This window comes from Bufo gargarizans, chromosome 7 (genome assembly GCF_014858855.1).
Source record: "Bufo gargarizans isolate SCDJY-AF-19 chromosome 7, ASM1485885v1, whole genome shotgun sequence".
In the NCBI taxonomy this organism is placed as follows: domain Eukaryota; kingdom Metazoa; phylum Chordata; class Amphibia; order Anura; family Bufonidae; genus Bufo; species Bufo gargarizans.
Window position 1 is genome coordinate 47,610,490 of NC_058086.1, and position 21,348 is coordinate 47,631,837.

Sequence of the window (21,348 nt, forward strand, 5' to 3'; positions counted from 1 at the left end):
AGCCTCCATGTCTCGGGCCAGGAGCGGCCGCGATCTTCCAGGCCGATTACACAGGATGCTAATTTGTAATCTGTCACGTGGAGCACCTTCTTCTTCCATCTTCTCTGGAGGGACAGTTGAGCCCGGCCTGGCAGTGACATGTCCTGCATTCTGTCACTGTCCAGACCTATAAAGCAGCCCAAACTGTCCCTCCTGAGCGCGGGTCATGTGACACCGGCGACTCTCGGCTGGTTTATCGTCTTACTTGTTGTCGCTGTCTGTATTATTTGGCGCAGCTGCTTCGTGTGATATTCCTGTGACCACAACAGACTGGACACGGAGAGAAGAGAGGAGGGGGGGGGGGGGTAATATTCTGTGCCGGCCTGCGGGACGGACACACCTTCTGTTATCTAGGAAAAGCCAGAATAAACACAGATTGGGAGAATTCACCCGCAAAATAAAAAAAACAACAACCGAATATTAAGACTTCTGCATTGTCGTCTTCCCACTCCCGAGCAGTGCATGCAGAGTCTTAAAGGGCCAGCTACACCTTAATATCAAGTCATATGTAGTCTTTGGCTCTCTGCCTGGATCATTTAACTGCCTAATGACAAAAATTTTACCTCGACACCTTTTTCAAAGTCATTTAAAGGGTATCGGTCCCCTCTACGGACATGTCTGCTGCAGTAAGTACTTGCATTCCCCATGTAATAATAACACTGGAGTATCTATTCTGACGAGTCTGACGGGTGTCTCCTCTATTATTATTTTTGCTAGAAGTTATGAATGAATTACCATCTGTTTGCAATGAAGGTCCAAATGGGTGTTACCAGTTAGGGGGGGGGGGGGGGGGTCCCTGCACTAATCTTGCTAATATTGGAAGGATCAGATTTATTAGTCTAAGGCCTCTTGCACACGAACGTGCGCACCCCGTGGTCGTGCTGCTGCCCACAATGCACGAGCACAGTCCGTGGGGCAACCGCAGCGGATCGCGGACCCATTTACTTTAATGGGTCCGCGATCCGGCCGTTCTGCAAAAAGATAGGACATGTTTTATCTTTTTGGTGAACGGAAGTACTGGACGAAACCCCGCAGAAGCACTCCGTAGTGCTTCCGTTCCGCATCTCCGGATTTGCAGACCTATTGAAGTGAATGGGTCCGCATCCGTAAGGCGGAATTCCCACAGATCGGCACCTGCTTATTGCGGGTACTTTCACACTTGCGTCGCTGGATTCCGGCAGGCAGTTCCGTCACCGGAAGTGCCTGCCAGATCCGGCAATCTGTAGGCAAAGGATACCAATTGTAGACGGATGCGGATCTGTCGAACAAATGCATTGCAATACCGGATCAGTCTCTCCAGTTGTCATCTGGAAAAACGGATCCGGTATTTATCTTTTTCACATTTTTAAAAGGTCTGCACGTGTGCAGACCGCAAAACCAGATCCGTTTTTCTGGAACACTTCGGGCATTAACGCATTTCAATGTAAAAGAATGGCGGATCCAGCATGTGTTCCGGAATTTTGGACGGAGAATATACCGCACCATGCTGCGGTATTTTCTTCGTCCAAAAAACGTACAGTGACTGAACTGAAGACATCCTGAACGGATTGCTCTCCATTCAGAATGTATTAGGATAAACCTGATCAGTTATTTTCTGGTATTGAGCCCCTGGGACGGAACTCAATACCGGAAAAGAAAAACGCTACTGTGAAAGTAGCTTAGACGCTCCTTTATACGGACCCGATATAAAACAGAATAATCATCCAGTATAGCAGGCATCCTCAAACTGCAGCCCTCCAGCTGTTGTAAAACTACAACTCCCACAATGCCCTGCTGTAGGCTGATACCTGTAGGCGGTTCGGGCATGCTGAGAGTTGTAGTTTTGCAACAGCTGGAGGGCCGGAGTTTGAGGATGCCTGCAGTTTAGGATAATAACAAAGAACGTGTCAGTGTAAGGATCTGTTCACACCTGGGTTGTGTCCTTCACTTGTAACAGAAGCCCCATCGCTCTTCGGGATCCATTAACCAGACACTGACGGTGCCCGTGCATGAGCCCTTAAAGGGGTTGTCTGATTTATATAAAAACCTATCAGACATTGGGAGCATATCCTAGCAATATGCCTCGAATGTCCAAGACGGGACAACCCCTTTTAAATTTGCACGCTGCCAGATAAGGTTGATCCTGCTGGTTAAAATGATAACTGTTTTGTGAAAATCATCTGTGATGTCCCTTAGAATAAAAAGACCTTTGTTCTTATGTAATTTAGGGCTTCCATGCACCGATGGGCAGGGCCTGTGCCCTCAGCTACCCAGTGCTGGTCCCACCTCTCAGTGCCCTGAAGTCCTCATTGGCATAAAGGATAAACGTCTTTTCTCAGGTATCATTTTAATCAGCAGAATCAACCCTACCGGGCTGATCCTGCTGATCATTGGTTTTTAAAGCGTTTTTTTCTGGTTGAGGACTTCTCTTCAGGTTAATTTAACACAAGTGAGTGCGGTCAGGGAAAAGAAAGCTGCATTTCCTAGAGCGCCTGTGGCTTGGCTGACCTGAGATCACTGCATCATGGTGATGGAACTCGCATCACAGATCACTAAGGTGCAGTGAGTTTGGGTCCACCGAGCCGCAGTCATTCTGGGAAACGTGGCCGTCACAGACAGTTCTTCCTGGAAAGCAGCCTTAGGATAGATCATCAATATCACATTGCAGGGGGCCCGACTGCTGCCACCCCCACCGATCAGCCGATTGACGGCCACCGGAACTAGCACAGCTCCATACACTGGCCAAGAAATGTACTGCAAGCTCAGTCTGGGAGTGGGCTCTCTGTGTCCCCTCACATTAAGGCATTATCGTGCTCGCTCTCGATTATCAGCGTTTCAGGGTGACCTGTCCCAGGAGGCTGTAAACTTCGTCTCTCTACTACGTCAATACTGCTGAACTGTAAGGCCCCTTTCACACGGGCGTCATTTTTTTGGCCCGGCTAAGAGCCGGGTGCGTTGCGGGAAAATGCGCGATTTTTTCTGCGCAAGTGCAAAACATTGTCATGCGTTGCACTCGCGTGAGAAAAATCGCGCATGTTTGGTACCCAAACCCAAACTTCTTCATAGAAGTTCGGGCTTGGGATTGATGTTCTGAAGATTGTATTATTTTCCCTTATAACATGGTTATAAGGGAAAATAATAGCATTCTGAATACAGAATGCATAGTAAACCAGCGCTAGAGGGGTTAAAAAAAAAATAAAAAATTATTTAACTCACCTTAGTCCACTTGCTCGCGAAGCCGGCATCTCCTTGTGTCTCCGCTGCTGATGAACAGGACCTGGGGTGAGCTGCTCCATTAAATACAGGTTAAGGACCTTCGATGACGTCACTCCGGTCATCACATGGTACGTCACATGATCTTTTACCATGGTGATTCACCATGGTAAAAGATCATGTGATGACCGGAGTGACGTCATCGAAGGTCCTTAAGCTCTATTTAATGGAGTAGCTCACCCCAGGTCCTGTTCATCAGCAGCGGAGACACAAGGAGATGCCGGGCTTCGCGAGCAAGTGGACTAAGGGGAGTTAAATTTTTTTTTATTTTTTTTTAACCCCTCTAGCGCTGGTTTACTATGCATTCTGTATTCAGAATGCTATTATTTTCCCTTATAACCATGTTATAAGGGAAAATAATAATGATCGGGTCTCCATCCCGATGGTCTCCTAGCAACCATGCGTGCAAATCGCACGGCATCCGTACTTGCTTGCGGGTGCCATCCGATTTTCACACACCCCATTCACTTCTATGGGGCCTGCGTCACGTCAAAATCGGAAAATATAGAGCATGCTGCGATTTGCACTGAACGCACAAGTGATGCGTTAAAAACATCGCTCATGTGCACAGCCCCATAGAAATGAATGGGTCAGGATTTAGTGCGGGTGCCATACGTTCGCCGCACGGATCGCACCCGCACGGAAAACTCGCCCGTGTGAAAGGGGCCTAAGGGTGCGTTCACATCTGCGTTGGAAATCTGCAGAGGAACATTCTGCCGCAGTTCACAGTATCTGCCGTAGCTGGATAGTGCCGGGAACGATGGTGAACCAGACGCTTTCCGGCATTAATACTGGGTGTCAGCCGGACAAATACCGCTGCACACAAACTTTTTGCGTACAGCCGCCATTTATGCTGGAACAGGCTGCCGGATCTCCCAATGTCAGTGTGAGCCTAGTGTAAGAGGTTAAAGGGGTATTTCCATCACAGACGAGGGGACATCCTCTGCGTCTGGAGGAAAGAAGGTTTGTACACAAACATAGCAGAGGATTCTTTATGGTAAGAGCAGTGAGACTATGGAACTCTCTGCCTGAGGAGGTGGTGATGGTGAGTACAATAAAGGAGTCCAGGAGGGGCCTGGATGTATTTCTGGAGTGTAATAATATTACAGGCTATAGCTACTAGAGAGGGGTCGGGGATCCAGGGATTTTTTCTGATGCCTAATTGGAGTCGGGAAGGAATTTTTACTCCCCTAAAGTGAGGAAAATTGGCTTCTACCTCACAGGGGTTTTTTGCCTTCCTCTGGATCAACTTGCAGGATGACAGGCCGAACTGGATGTACAAATGTCTTTTTTCGGCCTTATGTACTATGTTACTATGACAATGGGGGCATAGAGCTAGGATATGCCCCCATTGTCTGATAGGTGCGGGTCCCACCTCTGGGACCCGCACCTACAACGAGAACAGAGCGGGGAGCGCTGTGGCTGGAGGACCCCGGATTTCCAGGGGTCCATCCACCACCAAGCGCTGCTCCCGTAGAAGTGAATGGGAGCGCACTGCGCATGCGTGGCCCCTGCTCCCATTCATTTATACGGGGCAGACGGAAATAGCCGAGCCAGCGCTTAGCTATTTTCGGCAGCCCCATAGAAATAAAGGGAGTGCGCTCTCCGTTCATTTCCCTGCTCCGTTCTCATTGTAGGTGCGGGTCCCAGAGGTGTGACCCTGCATATACTAGCGATATGCCCCCATTGTCGACTGTGATGGGAATACCCCTTTAATGTCCCACTTCCTAGAAGTGAGCCCACCACGGCCCATCCTCACTTAGGACCAATGCTGCCGGATGACAAGGTCACATGACGTCTACAGAGGAGGCTGGTGTAATTCTCTGCAATAGAACTAAGGGAGCGTCTCAAAGTTCCCAGCGTGCTGACAAAAGAAGCATCTCTTCTCCTAAATCCCAGGGCAGATGAGTGGACGCTCCCCGGCTCTGAGTGTGAATGCGACCTCCTTACTTATAGCTCTTCCATTGCAGCCAGTCTCTGAATAGTCAGTGTAACTGCTATGAAACATTGTATCACATGATGTTGTTACCTAGGTTTTTTTTTTTCTTCTTTTTTTTCTCTATTTGTCAATAAGAATCTTCAAGGAAAAGTCTTATAAATAGAAGAAACAGGTTGAGACATGCCTGGAATCTGTCCACCGACTGTACAGCGTCCTAGTTCACATGCAGCAGTTCATCGCCCCCGAACTCCAAGGTGGCAGCAAAGCCCCTCTGCTACATCGGAAGACACCAGTTTCATAAATGGTATTTCAGATTTTGCATTGGGGTCCAGAAGCTTCAAGTTCTCTGGTCAGAACCAGATGTTTTACCCTTGCGGGTTTCCTACGCTAATCTGACTCTCAAGTGTGCTGGAGTCAGATGCTACAAATTTACAAAGAGGCTGCAGGACTGGACAGGCAAACACGGCACGAGTTTTTACCATATAATTTTTGCTTCTTTTTACACCATCTAAAATTAGCAAAAACCTAAGGGAAAAAAAAAAGAGGCTTAGGGGAGACTTTATTAATATTCCTTATAATAAAAAAATAAAAAAGTGCCATCATAAGAAGTGCTGAAATGCCTCGACCATTTTGGCTCAACTTTGGGGTCTGTGCACCAGAAAACAAAGCTTTCCCCAGTAAGGCGCTGGCATAGACTTCTGGTGTTATTTGCATCATTGATTTAGCGCATGTACTGTTAAAATATGTAGGCCCCCTCCACCTATTTTTTTTTTTTTTTTTAGGAAAGCAGCCAGTGTGATGTAAAAGGGGGAAAAGTTGGAATTTTTATTTAGTAACCATGCAAGACAACCCCTCGTCCATACGTCCTACTAGGGTTTATGGGTTTCATACATGGGGACTCCACCTCATGACCCCTATTCGCAGCTCTCCCTCAGGACAGGCATTAGGCACATAAGCTGGCGCTATGGCGGTCAGGTAATTGCTGGCAGATAAGAGGGCCACAATAGGGAGCCTTAGGTACTCCATGTGCCACTGTGTGGCTCCCAAAGAAGGAACAAGCCACCATTTCTATCAGTGATTCTGTGCATTATAGATCTGATACTCAGAAACGTGGCCTGTGCCCCTATAGCGCTCTATGGACAGATCCTGCCGCAAGAGCGGCTTGTATGGGAAAGAAGTCCAAGATTTTGCTGCGAGGGGCTCATCAGACATATTTTATTGCACTGTGCCTGTACTGGAGTGACCCCCGTCTATGTACATGAATATTGCTGACTGAACGGTGCCACAGCAGATCTATAAAACAGGTGACCCAGACAAAGTCCTGTTTGCAGATTGACGTGTTACACCCTCCGGAGCACCTCACCCGAAATAAACTGCAGCAAGGGAGAGGCTATTAATTCTCCATCACCTGAGATGTAATCTCCCCTCCCAGCCCGGGGTGACTGCAGGGTGTCACAAACTTTCTAAGAATGTCAATAAGTAGGGAGGATATGTGAGGTTCAGCCAACGTAAAGGGCGAGTGTAATATGAGGTCAGCAGAATTCGGGAGGTTACACGTTACAGAGAATGTCCCATTACCATGCAAATCCCTGAGGTTTCCTCTGTCCTGTTAGCACCAAGTGGTTAAGACTGCGGCAACACTGCGGTTTTTGGGGCATTTTTTTTTATTGGGTGGAGGTTGTTTTTTTTTTTAAATCACATTTTTCTCGCATTTATTTTCCATCTAGAGAAGCCTATGAGAAAACATCTTAAAACTTCCAGAAACAGAACATGCGACAATTTGAAAACAAAATGCCAAAGGACGAAATTATATAAGAAAACTGTCTCTAAGGCCTCATGCACACGACAGTTTTTTTTCACGGCCCGCAAAAACGGGGTCCGTGGGTCCGTGATCCGTGACCGTTTTTCCGTCCGTGGGTCTTCCTTGATTTTTGGAGGATCCACGGACATGAAAAAAAAGTCATTTTGGTGTCCGCCTGGCCGTGCGGAGCCAAACGGATCCGTCCTGAATTACAATGCAAGTCAATGGGGACGGATCCGTTTGATGTTGACACAATATGGTGCCATTTCAAACGGATCCGTCCCCATTGACTTTCAATGTAAAGTCTGGAGTTCTGTTATACCATCGGATTGGAGTTTTCTCCAATCCGATGGTATATTTTAACTTGTAGCGTCCCCATCACCATGGGAACGCCTCTATGTTAGAATATACTGTCGGATATGAGCTACATCGTGAAACTCATTTCCGACAGTATATTCTAACACAGAGGCGTTCCCATGGTGATGGAGACGCTTCAGGTTAGAATATACAAAAAAACTGTGTACATGACTGTCCCCTGCTGCCTGGCAGGTGCTGCCAGGCAGCAGGGGGCAGACAACCCCCCCCCCCCCTCCCCAGTTTGAATATCATTGTGCGGCCCCCCCCTCCCCTGTTAACTCGTTGGTGGCCAGTGTGCGCACCCCCCTCCCTCCCTCCCTCTATTGTTTTAATACATTGGGGCCAGTGTGCGCGCGCCCCCCCAACCCCCCCCCCCTCCCTCCCTCTATTGTTTTAATACATTGGGGCCAGTGTGCGCACCCCCCCAACCCCCCCCCCTCCCTCCCTCTATTGTAATAATAGCATTGGGGCCAGTGTGCCCCCCCCCCCGATCATCGGTGCCAGCGGAGTAGAAGATTCATACTTACCTGGCTGCTGGCTGCTGCGATCTCTGTGTCCGGCCGGGAGCTCCTCCTACTGGTAAGTGACAGGTCTGTGCGGCGCATTGCTGTCACTTACCAGTAGGAGGAGCTCCCGGCCGGACGCAGACATCGCAGCAGCCAGCAGCCAGGTAAGTATGAAAATCTTCTACTCCGCTGCCACCGATGATCGGGGGGGGGGTGTGCGCACACTGGCCCCAATGCTATTATTACAATAGAGGGAGGGAGGGGGGGGGGGGTTGGGGGGGTGCGCACACTGGCCCCAATGTATTAAAACAATAGAGGGAGGGAGGGGGGGGTTGGGGGGGCGCGCGCACACTGGCCCCAATGTATTAAAACAATGGAGGGAGGGAGGGGGGTGCGCACACTGGCCACCAACGAGTTAACAACAGGGGAGGGGGGGGCCGCACAATGATATTCGAACTGGGGAGGGGGGGGGGTCTGCCCCCTGCTGCCTGGCAGCCCTGATCTCTTACAGGGGGATATGATAGTACAATTAACCCCTTCAGGTGCCGTACCTGATGGGGTTAATTGTACTATCATATCCCCCTGTAAGAGATCGGGTGCTGCCAGGCAGCAGGGGGCAGTCTTGTACACAGTTTGTAGTGTATTCTAACTAGAAGCGTCCCATCACCATGGGAACGCCTCTGTGTTAGAATATACTGTCGGATCTGAGTTTTCACGAAGTGAAAACTCAGCTCTGAAAAAGCTTTTATGCAGACGGATCTTCGGATCCGTCTGTATGAAACTAAAACCTACGGCCACGGATCACGGACACGGATGCCAATCTTGTGTGCATCCGTGTTCTTTCACGGACCCATTGACTTGAATGGGCCCGTGAACCGTTGGCCGTGAAAAAAATAGGACAGGTCATATTTTTTTCACGGCCAGGAAACACGGCTCACGGATGCGGCTGCCAAACGGTGCATTTTCCGATTTTTCCCCGGACCCATTGAAAGTCAATGGGTCCGTGAAAAAAAACGGAAAACGGCCACGGATGCACACAACGGTCGTGTGCATGAGGCCTAAATGACACATCAGGCACAATCTGTCTGCGGCATTTTTCCGTAAAAAAAAACTCTTGGTGACCCTTTTTGTTAGCATTCCCCTAGGGTAAGCTGATCACATAGCTCCTGCTGCTGCCTGGACCCCCAGCGATCAGCTGTTATCTAGGGTACCAGTTTTCATACACTGCCCCCACAGGTGAAATAAAGCATTACACAGTTTCCACTGAAATCAATGGACCATCCACGTAACGCTGGGTCTTCCCAGGATGCTATACAGGGGCCCCTCTATTAAATCACAAGGAAAATAACTTTGAATACATCCAGCCAGTTCCAAGTTACACGTGTTTCTGGGTAGTAACTAATCTGTGGGATCGATCTGCAGATTACCAGTATTGCACCATGTACGGGCACCTTGGAAACACCATGGGAACGGACTGACGGGTGGTACGTAATATCCAGGTGCATGCTTCCAATATGGCCTTTGTGGATCTCTGTGACCATTGCAATGTTAAACTATAAACACGTATAGGTCCTATGCATGTTATGGAGGGGGGGGGGGGGCGATAAATACGTATGAGGCATGTGGAATAGGCCTATGCGTGTAGCAATGGTCACTAATGAACCCCTTCTTTTTAGTTGCGTGCGATTGTCAGGGCGGTCAGGTGACCTTACTACCCGAAATTCAGGCTCTTTATCCTCATACTCTTGTCTGATGACTGTAAATTCACGTGACAAGGGCTTAGCGTACATTATTCTAAGCGCGGGGAAGTCATACGATAATCGGTGGAGGAGGGGCGGCATTTTCAGTTCCACATTTCAAACATAGCTTTAAAGTGTAATCCCAGACATTCATACACAAGGTTGTCACTGAAGGCACAGCCATGGACGGCGCTATTTCTGGAGGGAGAAAAAGACCCTTCCGCTTAATAGTGGACAACCCCTTTAAGCTCTCTCCTCCAAGCTGCAGGAGTGTTAGGATAAGTGCACCCTGGATTTCGCTCCAGATCCGCTGCATGTACTACAGACGTGTGGAACATCCCTTTAAAAGGGCCATACACAGTATAGTTGATTTCATGCAAGTAAAGTTCAGTCATTGTATAAATGAACAGTTCTGCAACTTTCTCAGAATTTGTATCTCCATTTTTCATCATTTTCAAGACCTCTGCTCGTGGTCAGTGAATAGGATAGTAACATAGTACATAAGGCCGAAAATACATTTGTCCATCCAGTTCGGCCTGTTATCCTGCAAGTTGATCCAGAGGAAGGCAGAGGTAGAAGCCAATTTTCCCCACTTTAGGGGAATATAAAAATTCCTTCCCGACTCCAATCAGGCATCAGAATAACTCCCTGGATCCCCGACCCCTCTCTAGTAGCTATAGCCTGTAATATTATTACGCTCCAGAAATACATCCAGGCCCCTCCTGAACTCCTTTATTGTACTCACCATCACCACCTCCTCAGGCAGAGACCTCTATAGTCTCACTGCTCTTACCGTAAAGAATCCTCTTCTATGTTTGTGTACAAACCTTCTTTCCTCCAGACGCAGAGGATGTCCCCTCGTCACAGTCCTTGGGATAAAAAGATGATGGGAGTGATCTCTGTACTGACCCCTGATATATTTATACATAGTAATTACATCTCCCCTCAGTCGTCTTTTTTCTAAAGTGAATAACCCCAATGTTGATAATCTTTCAGGGTACTGTAGCTGCCTCATTCCATACTTTAGTTACCCTCCTCTGGACCCTCTCCAGCTCTTCTATGTCTGCCTTGTTTACAGGAGCCCAGAACTGTACACAGTACTCCATGTGTGGTCTGACCAGTGATGTGTAAAGTGGTAGGACTATGTTCTCATTACCAGCATATATTCCCCTTTTGATGCAACCCATTATCTTATTGGCCTTGGCAGCAGCTGCCTGACACTGGTTTCTACAGCTTAGTTTGCAGTTTATTAAAATTCCTGGGTCCTTTTCCATGTCAGTGTTACCGAGTGTTTTACCATTTAGTATGTACGGGTGACTTGCATTATTCCTTCCGATATGCATAACCTTATATTTGTCAGTGTTAAACCTCATCTGCCACTTATCTGCCCAAGCCGCCAATCTATCCAGATCCCTCTGTAGTAGTATACTGTCCTCTGTAATATATATATATATATATATATATATATATATATATACACACACACATACACACACACACACACACACACAGTGTACTGTCCTCTGTAGTATATATACAGTATACTGGCCTCTGCAGTATATACACAGTATACTGGCCTCTGCAGTATATACACAGTATACTGGCCTCTGCAGTATATACACAGTATACTGGCCTCTGCAGTATATACACAGTATACTGGCCTCTTCAGTGTAAATTACTTTACACAGTTTAGTGTCATCTGCAAAAATTTATATTTTACTATGCAAGCCTTCTACAAGATCATTAATAAATATATTAAAGAGCATAGGGCCCAATACTGACCCCTGAGGTACCCCACTAGTGACCCCTTTAATACTGACCCCTGAGGTACTCCGCTAGTGACAGCGACCCCTCCAATACTGACCCCTGAGGTACTCCACTAGTGACAGTGACCCAGGAGCATTGAATGAGACTGGAATCCTATAAAACTTAGAAAACCTCTGTAAGAAATGCTTCCTCTTCCCCTGCCATGGACGGGCCTCCTGGACCAGCTCTGTAATTACAAGGAAGGTAAAGAGGAAACTTTATATCCGTTTTCAGTCTATTCTGCAGAATTGTAGCAAAAACCATTTCATTAATCATCATCCAATTCATTTTGCGCTCGGCTTCTGTTACACCCAGGGCTGTTCTATGCCAAGACTTCTATATGATTAGATGCCAGGGAATGGAACAGATGCAGAAAATGACCGCCGCGGACGACCGCTCTTATAATTATTGCACATCTCATCATCCTGAATGCTGATTTTTTTTAGCTCACATTCCGTGGCAGTCTACATAGACCGTCATCGCTCACATCAGTCCCTGTCCCCAATTCCCTATCACACCCACTGCGGCTACTTTCATAGGAAGCCGATTAAACTACCAGTATATCTTCCCGCACAAACAGGGAAAGAACATCCAAACTCCACGCAGATGTTGCCTCCGGCCAACGTTCAAGCTCAGGAAACAGCACTAACCACATGGGACTCTATGGAAGATGGGTCCTTGCTCAGCAGTAGGGCTCCCTGCCTGGGAAACCTACCTATCTGGTATCATGACGAGCCGCTCCGGTGGACTCTGTTGGGGAGATTTATAGCAACCAGAGTCCACCTTTTTAGAGCGCCTGTGGAAGATGATTGGATCACTCTGATTGGTTGCTATAGGCAATTAAGCCAGTTTTCCTTTGCGCCAGTTTTGATAAATCTCCCCTTGTGTGTCTCGGTATAACACAGTTGCCCATTCATTTCAATGAGTGCCAATCAAATGAACAAATGTGCAGCCGACAGAGGATCCCCGAGGGTTTCAGATCCTGAATCTGCAGCAATCATTTAGAGAAGGTTCCCCTCCATACAGCTATGGGGTCCAAGGAGAAGGTAGCGCCAGATTAGGGTGACGGGGGATTTCCATGAGTATGCCAACGCTGGAGCCAGCCAGAGGGTGAGGGGCAAACATCTGCCGGGCCCTTTATAGGTTGGTGTGCGAGCTAGCACCAGTAGGGGCCAAATTCATATTTTTGCAATAAGTTCTCCATGTAACGATTCACATTAGTCGGGGCACTTATGAGACACTCAGCGACCTCCAAATCTAAGGGGATCATGTGTGATCACTGCTGGGATCTAATACATTGGCATCGAGCAGGTCAGGAAATGATACATATTGTTAGTGTACCCAAGGCCTTTCCTGATTGGTAAGTGTGTCGCCGACGTCCACAGTGATGATACATGGCCTGCGTGACGTCCCCCTCCCCTGGCAGACACTGTCCAGAGGCGAGCGGGCACATCGCAATTTCCCAGCAGAACACCAACAACAGAAAGCAGAAGCGAACGCTCTGCTATAAAACACTGAGCAAGAGCCGAATCACTTCTGATAAAACGCAGCCATTTACCAACATCGCAGACAATCAATAATTGTAATTATCTGCCAAACCCGCTGCCCTAGTGGACATCTCCAGTAAATGCAGAGCTCGGGTTATTCCTGGTAGAGCGGCCATGACGAATCTCATTAGTAGATAGGGACAGTCTGTAATTGCACTCAACTCATAAAGGGACAGAACTGGCATTAAAGGGATTCTGTCACCTCTTTTTCTCTTTTTACCCTATAGAGATGCATGTCCGCAATATACCTGTGTGGTTTTATTGAGTGTAAAAAAATGGATTTTATATATATATATATCAGCCTGGTAAGGAGCCTAGGGGCTGCACTAACCGTTCTGGAGCCCAGCCACGGCCCCCTGTGAAGGAGCCCAGCACCGCCTGGATCCAGAAATCGCCTCCTTGCTCACAAAGTCAGATCGGCGTAATCTCGCGATGCGCGAGCTCTCGCATGCGCAGTTCCTTCCCCGAGGCTGATGCCAGCACAGGGAAGTAACACTATGCCGGCACTGCGCATGCACGAGCTTCGCGAGATTACGGCGATCTGACTTTGTGAGCAAGGAAGACATTCGTGGGTACAGGCTGTGCTGGGCTCCTTCACAGGGGGCCATGGCTGGGCTCCAGAACGGTTAGTGCAGCCCATTGGGCTCCTTACCAGGCTGATATATATATATCATTTTTTTACACAAAAAAAAAAAAAACCACACAGGTATATTGCGGACAGGCTATCGGCGATCTAGCCGTGCATGTCCGCATCTCTATAGGGTAAAACTAGGTGAAAGAATCCCTTTAAAGGGGTTGTCCACTGTTAGAACTTTCCTGCTATCCACTGGGACCCCCACCTGGAGTTAACACTGCCACAGACTTCATCTCTTTGGGGACTGTGGAGATAGCCGAGCGCGGTGTTCATTGCATGGAGTGGTACGGCGCTTGCTCCATTCACTGCAGGCACTTAATTCTTGTGATCAGTAGAGGTCCCAGCAGTCGGACCCCCACCAATCAGACACTTTTCTTCTGTCCTGTGGATAGGGGGAGAGTCCTTATGGTGGGACCCCTTTAACCACCTGGTCCCCCGGGATACACCTTGCACACTCATCAGCCATAACAGATGAGACCTCGCTCGCTGCAGTATGGTGGTGCATAGACGGGTAACTGGAAGCTCCGGGGCCCCAATGCATCTGTAACAATTCCCCTCATCTACCGTATAATCCCTATGTGGCAGATGGGCCCCTTCAGACACCAGGGCCCAGGAGCGGCTCCATCTATCTGATTATGCAGACTTGCACCCTCTTCTATATCACATCTAGGCAGATTTGCTATTCATTCATGGAGTCTAGGAAAGCTGAATAAAAGTCCTGTAAGGAGATGTCAGCAATGCCACGTCAGGATGAAACCCTTCTGGGAACGGTAATGGGGACCATACTGGTTTCCACCAACCTTTCTACTTAGTGATGCACTTTCCGCATATCACGTATAACTAGATGCAGCTTTCTGCCACTCAGGACTCCTAGAAAGCTGTAATGGCGTCTGTAGTAGCTGCCACATTCCCAGAAAGCAGAAGAGACTGAATAGGACGATTACTAACTTGTCTTTGGGGGGTACTGGCTCTCCTTGAGGAGACCAGCTGCGTATGGAGACTCCGTAGCAAGTGGTTTCTCCCACAGACAGTCAAAAAAGGTGGTTCGAGGAGACTGTACTCTCCATCTGGGAGACACCTCTTCGTGTACAATGTGACAGACAAGAACGGCTCAATGACATTAACTGAGAATTTTTTTCCCAGGACATTAATATGGACTGCTGACACCCTCGCCGATCAGCCAGGACCAGACACAGCTCCACACACTGTGTAGTGGCCATGCATGCTTACTGCAGCCGTGACCAGTTCTGGTGCGCTGCGGCCCCTGCAATCAGCTGATCAGTGGGGGGTGTCGGGAGTCAGACCCCCACTAATTATCCTAAGGGCAGGTGATCAATATTAAGGTCCCGGAAAAGCCCATTAATCCCTTAGCAAGTTCTTCAGAGACTCTTGGGCTGAATCCCCGACTCTTCCAGTCCGGCTCTGCAGATAAGAGTCCTGCTGGTACTCTGTCCATAGTTGAATCATTTGCTTGCTGTCCTCCTCCTCCTCCACTACTCCCCCACCTTCCGCTGCACTCAGATCCTTCCTCCCTCTCTCACCGACTTCTTTGCAGTCCATTCTTTCAGCAACAGAGCTGATGGGTGACCCAAATGCCAAGCGTGGAGGCGGCGTGGCTCGATGACCTATCAAGTGGGGGTTAGACAGCTATAGGCCACTTGAGACGTCAAGTCATTTTCATGTAGCGGGGATTGACTCAACAGCTGCCAGACTACAACTCCCAACCATCTCAGTGCAGGGCTCCCCTTCAGCTCTTGCATATTATGGAATTGCTCTACATGCAATCACAAAAACCTACACCTCTATAACGGGAGTAGCATGCCCACCCTTCCGCCTGGGCAGTATTTCAGGGCACTGTCACATAAGCAGCTTTGATCTGGGAATTATTAAAACTTTTCATAAGTCATTGGTAGAAGTTTCCACCGATTTTAGTATCTACTGACCCTCGGATGAAAACTGGGAAAACGTACCGACCTGACAGCTGCTGCAAAAGTGGAAACTATCAGATGTTGGCACTAACTTCCATAGGGATCAATGCTCCCTATCACTGGGTGGATACAGGTGGTGCCACCATATGGTAGACAGAGTATGCCGCACTGCATAATACAAGGTGATAACTCCCATCCGCAAATGTCTGCAAAAATCCAAAGTCCAGCGCCTCCGCGTGATAACGTCTGACGTGCGCTATAAAGGTCGTTTATGGAACTGCCTCTCCTGACAGTGAGAAATGACCGGTGTGACATCATGTATGGATCTGCACGCCTACAGAAAAATCATAAAAGTTATTATAATGAACAGATACTGAAAATATGAAAACCAACATTAAAAACGCCCTAAAATCAGTCCTGTGCAGGTATCGAATAGTTAAAAAAATACGAATCCGAATGCAGGATGCTGAATTTAAAGGAATTTGGCTATACCAGGAAAAACACAGTATCCCAAGTGGGTGTATATCTCCTACAAAATAAAGCCCCTCTCAAAGTGTGGGAAACGCGTCTCACATCAACGCAACTGCGTCTGTGGCCCTAGGGTGTCAGCAGAACCCCTGTGCGTTTCTGACCGGCCAAGAAGTCTCACCGCCATCGCTTAAAGGAGATCGACTGACTCCCTTGAAGAGTACAATGGCATTTCTATCCGAAAACCAAAGTAAATCCTATCCCAGGAGGGCAGGGAATCCTAAAGGAAAGTCTTTCCAAAATTAGGATCCACGCCCGCTTCTTGCATACAGCTTGTCAGTGCTATTCAGGTCTTCCAGCCTAAATCTGTCTAGTAATGGGTTAACTTCTGGCTGGACTCAAAGAAGACCTGACAAGCCCTGGACGGGGCCCCCGGGAGGGAGGAGCCAGTCCGTCCCACACACAATATATGGTCATTATGTGCCTTTCTCACAGGAATGGGCACAATACCCGTCAGTCACAGCCCGGCAGGCCACACGTCTCCAGAGATCCCACCCTTTACTTAACTCCTTCTGAGTAAACGGGCCGGACGGGAGGGAAGGCACGTAGGAAGCGATAATGCATGGTACAGCGCCAAACAAGATAAGACTAGAAAATAAGCTACCTAAAGGGTTAACTAAGCCTTTACACCAAACCTGTATAGGAATTTATTATAAGAGGGACTACAAGTCACAGCAAACGTATAATGATATTTGTAGAAATGCTTGTGAGCCACAGCCTGCCAGGCAAATGCCCGCTGTCAAAACTGTCCGAATCTGCCCCCTAGTTCACAGCATGCTAGGAGTTGTAGTTTCATAACTGCTGAAGAGAAGTAGGACTACAAGTCACACAATTGACACATTGTATCTTCTTCCTCTTTCCTTGGTTACAATGTATCAGCAGAGGCTTCTATTTTCTTTTAGCTGTTGTCATTTTCACTTCTAGTAATCATCTTGAAGATCTGGTTTCTACACGGAGAACAGAAGGTCTGGCTGGAGAGGACGAGGGGTTTCCTCTCTAACTGGCTGACTTAACCCTTCAGTGTCCCGTCACTCCCTGCTGAGGTTTAACCCACAAAACAGCGACTACGGTGGTGACCCCCCCCCCCCCCTCCCCATGTAGAAATCATAACCGCCAGTATTCTGCCCCGCCGCACAGATCTGTAAAACTGTCACCGTGGACCATCGCCAGTCACCCCACTGGCCCAATGAGTTTTTGCAGAGGGCACACTCCTGCCCCCCCATATTGCACTCCATCTGTATCTCCACCCACACTGGTGTATCACTAATCTACGCCTCCTCTTCTGGTTCCTGGATGTTTACAGCTCCGAGCCCAGAACTGTGGGAGAAGGAACCGGGAACCCCCCCCCCCCCCCCCCCGGCTGATCTCTGAGCCCCATTACACGTACTAGGGAGCGCTCCTGACTTACACCAAGTCTGAAATCTGAACTCCAGCTGAAAGCAAGCTACTGCCCTCTGCTATCAGCCGCAAGCTACTGCCCTCTGCTATCAGCCGCAAGCTACTGCCCTCTGCTATCAGCCGCAAGCTACTGCCCTCTGCTATCAGCCACCTCGGGCCACCCCCATGTCGGACAGGGGGGTGTTCAGCAGAAACCTTCTTATCCTTGGGGGGCCCTAATATCCTCTGGAAGAAGGTGTAGCAGAGACCCTTATGAACTTGGGGGAGAGACAGATGAAAGTTCTACAGTATATCCTGGGGGGACCCTCATATACTGGTGGAGACCTCTACATCCTATGGGGGGAGACACCAGACACCTCCATATCCGAGGGGAAGCAGAGATCCCCTATATCCTAGAGGGGGACGAGACGTTCATATACTTAAGGGGGCAGCACACATCCTTATATCATGGTTGGGGGGAGGGGGCAACAGGGACCCCACATGTCCTGGGGAGACCTTCATAGCCTTGGGGGGCCAGCAGACATCCTTATATCCTGGGGGGGGGGGGGGGGGGCACACGGACCCCAATATTATAGGGGCAGTAGAGATCTTCATGCCCAGGGTGGGGGAGGGACTAAACTGTAGAAGTAGAACTACAACTCCCAATATACTCCTGCCTTACGGATGTCTAGCATATGATCCTGGGTGAAGTTGCTGCAGAACTTCTTTGGCGGCTGCAGTTTGGACAAGCTTCCATTAAGGAGGTTCTGCAGCAGCTGTGCTCTGGGTCTCCAGTCCATGGCTCTCCAACAAGTCCAAAAATAACTGGTAAAACTTCCCACCTGCCCCAGCGCTGAGCCGTCACTCATCAAAGTGAGAAAAGCTGGAGAAGGGGCGGTGAGCCGTCAGTCAGGAGGTTCTGCAGCAGCGGTGCCTGCAGCGGGCAGTAACTTCCAGGCAGGTGGCGGGAACTCACATCAAACCCGCGTCCCGGACACCGACACCTCCAACAACACGACGTCAGCCCACAATGCACCGCGGCCGGGGGACCAGCATTACCTCATCCCGTCGTCCTCTGCGAGAGTTAGAATCTTCTAGGGCGGTCACCATAGCGACCGGGGGTTCATTTGCACCCTTAGCCCCGCCCAGCGGGCTCCTCAGCCAATGGCAGGCCTCCGGAGTGACATCATGTCTATTTTTAGTGGGTGACTGCCCGCAGATAAGAGTTAGCTGCACGCTGCCCGGGCTCAGAGTGTGAGAGAGCGGAGCTCCCAGCGGTGTCAGCAGCTCAGCCCGGGACCGGCCAGCGGCAGCCTGACTCCAAGTAAGAGCGGGGACTCGGCTGTGGACGGGGGGAGAACTCACACAACTTCTCGGGGAGGGGCAGAGCGCGAGCCTGGAGTTGTCAGAAGTTCTGACGGGGAGAAGCGGGGTGCACCACAACTCCCAGGGTGCCATGAAGAAGTCTGAAAGTGAGAGGGGAGGTAAAAAGTGCAGGTGGAGAATATTATAGGGGTGCGGTAGAGAAGTCCAGTTATTGGGGTGCATTATTATGGTGTAATAGAGGGGGAAAGTTATTGGGGTGCATTAAAGGGTTAAAGAAGTCCAGTTACTAAGGTGCACTATAGGAGTGCAATAGAGAGGGGAAGTTATTGGGAAGCATTATCAGGGTGTCAGAGACGTCTGGTTATTGGGGTGTACTGGAGCAGTTGACTAGGACCATCATAGAGATCTGGATGTAATACAGCAGCACTATAACTATTGGGGGTCATTATAGGGATGTGTTATAGGGGTGCTGATCAGAGAAGTTATAGGGGTGCTAATCAGAGAAGTTATAGGGGTGCTGATCAGAGAAGTTATAGGGGTGCTGTACGGAGCCCTATTGTTGGGGTTCCTTCATGTTTGGGGGGACGTTGTGCTCCGAGGAGACCCTACTAATCTCCTATTTGCTCTCTTGCAGGACGTCTTTGTAGACCCCAGTGACTGCTGCACGGCGCCTTTCCCCCGGTGGTCCGCTCGCAGTGTGTATGACGGCTAGGATGGAGCCTACTTTCTACGACGATGCCCTGAGCGCTGCCTTCGCTCAGCCCGAGCCCGCCGGCTACGGATACAACTCTAAGGTGCTGAAGCAGAGCATGACTCTCAACTTGTCCGACCCATCCAGCGCCATCAAGCCTCACCTGAGGAACAAGGCGGCGGACATCCTTACCTCTCCGGACGTTGGACTCCTCAAGCTAGCCTCCCCGGAACTGGAGAGGCTCATCATCCAGTCCAGTAATGGGATGATCACTACCACCCCTACCCCGACCCAGTTCCTCTGCCCTAAAAATGTCACGGACGAGCAGGAGGGGTTTGCGGAGGGATTTGTCCGGGCGCTGCAAGAACTTCACAACCAGAACAACTTGCCCAGCGTCGCCTCTGCCCCCCAGCCGCCCGCCTGCAGCGCACTGACCTCTGTCTCCTCCATAGCAGATAGCAGTGGATACAGTAACGCCTTGCACAACGAGCCGCCCATCTATGCCAACCTGAACAGCTTCAACCCAACCACCATCAGCACCACCCCTGCCTTCAACAGCAACGCCATGGGCTTTGCCTCCCAGCATCACCCCAGCCCCCCCATCCCTGTCCAGCACCCCAGGCTCCAGGCTCTGAAAGAAGAGCCCCAGACTGTGCCCGAAATGCCCGGCGAGACCCCTCCTCTCTCCCCCATTGACATGGAGTCTCAGGAGAGGATAAAAGCCGAGCGGAAGCGTATGAGGAACCGGATCGCCGCCTCAAAGTGCAGGAAGAGGAAGCTGGAACGCATCGCCCGGCTGGAAGACAAAGTGAAAAACTTAAAGTCCCAGAACTCTGAACTGTCGTCCACGGCCAACATGCTGCGGGAGCAGGTCGCGCAGCTCAAACAGAAAGTGATGAATCACGTCAACAGCGGCTGCCAGCTCATGTTAACGCAGCAGCTGCAGACGTTCTGAGCCCAGCGGCCCCGGCGGAGGAGAAGGAGCCAGGAAAAAAGAGCGTCCGGAGAGAACACGAAGCGATTTCAGGTTGAAACTCCTGATTGGAGGAGAAAACAAAAATAGGCGTCCGTGATCTGACTGTTGAACACGCGTGCGCGAGGCGGGTCTGCCCGGCCTTCCTTCGGAGCGAGAGGTGGTAGGGCAGAGAGCGGTGTCAATTCTACAGCACCAGGCCTGGGTGTAAGATTGAGACCTGCATGGACCCTTTAAGATTTAACGATCGTTCAGTATTAAGGATAACCTGCTATACGGACTGTACAACTTCTGTAGTCCTCGTACAGAGGGGGTGGGGCGGGAGGGCAGTTGTCTGAAAACAGTTTTTTTTAAATATGACAAATTCTGCTTGTCTTTGACTTCTATATATTATATATATATATATATATGTAAGTGTACATATCTGTTTTTTATATATTATAAAGCGGCTTCGAGCTCTTTGTAAGTTATTTATGTCTTTATTTTGGGTTCCTGAAAACCCATCATAGTCTGTACAGAAGAGAATTTTTGAACTCTTTTTGAGTTTAACCTTTGTAATAAAGTGATATAATTTTTCTATGTTTTTTGTTTTGTTTGTTTTTTGTTCTTTTGTCAATTCCAAACGTTCTATTTAAGAAAAGTTTCAAAAAGATCTGGAAAAGCTTAAACTTTTTATTTTTTAATTTATATTGAATTTTTTTTAATTTTTTTTTTTATACATTGCAATAAAAGTGCATGTCAAGAGTACCGGTAACTCATGTCGTCTTTGCCTTGTAATATGGTATACAAATATACTTGTGGCAAATTGGGAAGAGGGAGTTTAAGGCGGGCTTTCAGAGTGTTCGTAAAAAGTGAAAGTTAAATAATAAAATTAATAATTTAATTCTTCATATTGGTCGGTAGCG

The 21,348-nt window shown here is 48.9% G+C and overlaps 1 protein-coding gene across 3 annotated transcripts; it reads left to right on the plus strand.

The window, feature by feature from the left end:
- The first annotated feature begins 18,683 nt into the window (after positions 1–18,683).
- JUN (Jun proto-oncogene, AP-1 transcription factor subunit) lies at positions 18,684–21,024 on the plus strand. 3 transcript variants are annotated; one of them, XM_044300776.1, is made up of 2 exons: positions 18,684–18,777; positions 19,414–21,024. In XM_044300776.1, exon 2 carries the CDS (start codon positions 19,481–19,483, stop codon positions 20,423–20,425), a length of 945 nt encoding a protein of 314 aa, XP_044156711.1. In that variant the 5' UTR covers positions 18,684–18,777; positions 19,414–19,480; the 3' UTR covers positions 20,426–21,024. The 3 variants fall into 3 exon arrangements, with proteins under 3 accessions (XP_044156711.1, XP_044156712.1, XP_044156713.1); XM_044300777.1 differs by lacking the exon at positions 18,684–18,777 and adding an exon at positions 18,787–18,937; XM_044300778.1 differs by lacking the exon at positions 18,684–18,777 and adding an exon at positions 18,801–18,925.
- Positions 21,025–21,348: the final 324 nt, after the last annotated feature.

Excerpts from the sequence above, each read along its gene's own strand:
- JUN (XM_044300776.1), top strand. The coding sequence starts at position 19,481 with ATGACGGCTAGGATGGAGCCTACTTTCTACGACGATGCCCTGAGCGCT.